The 3727-nt window shown below is 42.6% G+C and overlaps 1 protein-coding gene across 1 annotated transcript; it reads right to left on the minus strand.

Annotated features, from left to right (window-relative positions):
• Window positions 1-737: 737 nt before the first annotated feature.
• Window positions 738-2047, minus strand: LOC125356339 (growth hormone-inducible transmembrane protein-like). The gene has a single exon (XM_048352748.1). The coding sequence runs from the start codon at window positions 1978-1980 to the stop codon at window positions 1132-1134; it is 849 nt and encodes a 282-aa protein (XP_048208705.1). The 5' UTR covers window positions 1981-2047; the 3' UTR covers window positions 738-1131.
• Between the last annotated feature and the right edge of the window lie 1680 nt (window positions 2048-3727).

Genomic DNA, 3727 nt, shown 5'->3' on the forward strand with positions numbered 1-3727 from the left:
AAATGTTCCCCAAGAATAGCAATCATCTCAATAATCACACAAATCTTCTTTCATTCACTGCAAACTTCCCCAAATAACTATTATGTATCAAAAGACTTTGATAAATATCAAGAGAAAGCTATGTAGGACAAAAAGGAAATTCTGCTAGGGGAACCAATGAACAATTTCCAATATCCCAAGAACATTTTTGATGCATACATATTCTAAAGAAAAAAATTATTTTTGCTTTGTTTTCCAATGCTCAAGACAAGATTCAGGAGTTAAGCATTTTCACAAATGGACTACAAATGGACTTTTCTGGCAGTCTTCAAAACTTTGAGATGAAAAAATGCAACCATGTATCTCAACTACACATTCAATAACTGCACAAAACTCAGCAACTAGTAAATATACTCCATATATATCTGACAAAAGCATCAAATCTTATACTTTTAAGTATTTTATCTTGAGAATAAAATACTTTGTTTTAGATATTTTAATGTAAAATTCACATACACATACATAATTCTATCAAGGTTTCTCCATATGATTCACATTCTGGACTGTCTTTAACAACATATCAACAATGGAAAAAGAAACTAAGGAAAAGAGCAGGAGAAGAAATCCTGCAGTTTTTCCTTTACAGGATAATTTTAAAAAAACCCAGCAGCTGTTTGTTTTCATATAGTCCAAATAATGTTGTTCATCAGGGCTCATCATAATCACATACTGCTAAGTCCTACAACTACCTTTCTCTGCTCTCTGTATCAAATCCTTGGAGTCACTTATAACATTACAATATTTTGCATCTACCAAAATATGTTGGCTATCTCTTAATCTAATAAATTAAACTAAAAACACTTAAAATTCTTATAACACAAATCTTAGTTTTCACATTTGTTAAAGCACATTAGGATTATTTACATATAAGAGTTGAAAATATATCTTATCTGGAAGAGTACTACTACTGAATTTATTCTCTAGAAGAAAAAGCATACCTGAAGGGTCACATGACTAGAATATTTGAAACATGTCGACAGGTTCTTATCTTCTAAACTTCACTGAAAGCTGCTTGTCCAAACTGTGCCACGAATATCTGCTCCTATTCAACAGCAAGACTTCTGACATACTGGGGAGTCAGAAACTTCCAATTCATTTCTTTCTGTTACTTCCAGTTGCTAGCATAGTTGCGATGCGCATAAATATATTCAGTGTATCCATGTAGATTCCCAACATCGAATTGATTGGATCATATCTGTTCTGTCCATACATTGGTGTTACCTCTGCACGTTTGATTACTTTCTGAGTGTCATACAGAAGGAACATGCTGAAAAGAACTAATCCACCATATATTGCCACTGAGTACAGAGTAGCACCAGCCACAGTGTTAGGTGGCAGAAACATGGACCCAGAATGAAGAAACCAAGCAAGATGCTTTGCGCCCCTGTTCTGGTGATACAATATGGATTGAACTAGCATTCCAGCTCCAATCCTGGCTGCAAGAGTTGCACCAATTGTCACCCAAGAGCCTCTCAGCATAAAATTCATGAGAGCAGGAGATCTTGCTACTGCCAAAGCCGACAAAGCTGTTACACCAATACTTCCTGCTAAGTACATATAGGTAGAATGTATCCTATCCTTCACATACTGAGGCCAGATTACATCCTTTTCAATAGCTCCAATCTCATTAGACATTCCCAAGCCATAGTAACACAGAGTGCCAAGACCCACAGCAGCCCCTCCAGCAACAAACCACCTTCCCATCTGGTCAATTTTAAATACTTTTTCCATTAATGGTTCGAATGCCGCTTCTTTGAGTTCTTGGGCAGTTTTCCCACAGAGCATCCCAACTCCTGTCTTGGTGGCATATTCCCTGCTGGGTGTTAAGAGCCATTGATTCTTTATGATGGAATTCTTCACAACGGGGGAGGCCTTGGTGAAAGCTGGGTGGAAAACCCTAGAAGGTAGTGTCCGGAGACACACCACCCTTGCAGCCAGCATGGTGGTGAACCAGGTTTACTAAGCAGATCTGAAATGCTCAGCTCCCGGTGACCTCCACCACAGTTTCCCTTCCGGGCCTGTGAAAACATGGACACCGCACCTTCTGTGTTTTCCTTCTAGTCAGCATGTTTCAGGAAGGAAGAATAGGGTGATATAAGGGGGAGGAGCTCTCCCTAGATGATGCTGAGAAATTTGGCTCATGATAGGCCTGTAGTTGGGAATTGTCTGTTGATACCTAGTTCACAATGGCTCTTTGTCTGAGAATCACCTCCAAATCATAGCAGTAGGGGGTCAGCAACTGGGTCAGCACTCCTAAAAACTTCCCCAAGTTTTGTAGGTAGGTAATTGGCCCAGAATTAGACAAATTGGGCCAACAAGAGACCCACAGACTAGAAGTCCAAGAACAATCACACCTGCGGTGCTGTTGTCGACTCCCCTAGGATTGAGTGGGAATGTCAGGCCCTGGGGTAGTATAAATCCCATAAAATTATTTGGTACTGTTATGCTAAGTCGTGAGAAGACCACCAAGAAGACCACCAAGAGCCAGACGTTCTGAAATGCAAAAGCAAAGCTGTATTCAGGGGAGCTGCGACTCCTCGGGCCTCGTCCTACCCACCAACAGTGGAGGTTAGGAGGAAGCCCCGAGCTGTGATTGCACAGGGCTTATAAAGGCAAAAAACAAAGTTACAGCCATCAGGTGTTCAAGCAAGACAAAAAACAAAGTTACAGCAATCAAGTGTTCAAGCAAGACAAAAAACAAAGTTACAGAAATCAGGTGTTCAAGCAAGCAAGATTAGGACACTGGTACAAATCTGATTGGCTCAGGGCTCGAGGCATTCTGGGGGCAGTTAGAGTTAAGCATTCCCAGGCGGTTAGAGTTCTTGACCGGCTGGGCCCTAATAAGCTTGTCCTGGGTTTGCTCACAGGGCCTGCTTATCTCAGGTTCACGTGGTAAAGTGGGGCCTGACTTCAAAATGGCTTTAATCTGGCTCTTTTTTTTTTGGCCAGTCCTGGGGCTTGGACTCAGGGCCTGAGCACTGTCCCTGGCTTCTTTTTGCTCAAAGCTAGCACTCTGCCACTTAAGCCACAGCGCCACTTCTGGCCGTTTTCTGTATATGTGGTGCTGGGGAATCGAACCCAGGGCCTCATGTATACGAGGCAGGCACTCTTGCCACTAGGCCATATCCCCAGCCCAGTCTGGCTCTTCAGTACATGATCGGACATAGATGCTTCTCACTGATAGCCTGCAGCCATTAGCTTGTACTGATTCTTTTATGTAGCCCTGGAGTAATGTTATAAATATCAAAGAAAAGTTTCCTCTCCCTGGTCAGAGTGAAGATCATGTAATTTCCTTCCTTCCTTCCTTCCTTCCTTCCTTTCCTCCTCCTCCTCCTCCTCCTCCTCCTCCTCCTCCTCCTCCTCCTCCTCCTCCTCCTCCTCCTCCTCATCCTGCTATTTCCCTCTCTCCCTCCCTCCCTCTCCTCCTCTTCCATATAATTTTTTCTTTTCTTTTTTCTTTTTTGCCAGTCCTGGGACTTGGACTCAGGGCCTGAGCACTGTCCCTGGCTTCTTTTTGCTCAAGGCTAGCACTCTGCCACCTGAACCACAGTGCTACTTCTGGCCATTTTCTATATATGTGTGTGGTGCTGGGGAATCAAACCCAGGGCTTCATGTATATGAGGCAAGCACTCTTGCCACTAGGCCATATTCCCAGCCCTTCCATATAATTTTCAGTGCTGTCTCTCAT

This window comes from Perognathus longimembris, chromosome 8 (genome assembly GCF_023159225.1).
Source record: "Perognathus longimembris pacificus isolate PPM17 chromosome 8, ASM2315922v1, whole genome shotgun sequence".
Lineage (NCBI taxonomy): Eukaryota > Metazoa > Chordata > Mammalia > Rodentia > Heteromyidae > Perognathus > Perognathus longimembris.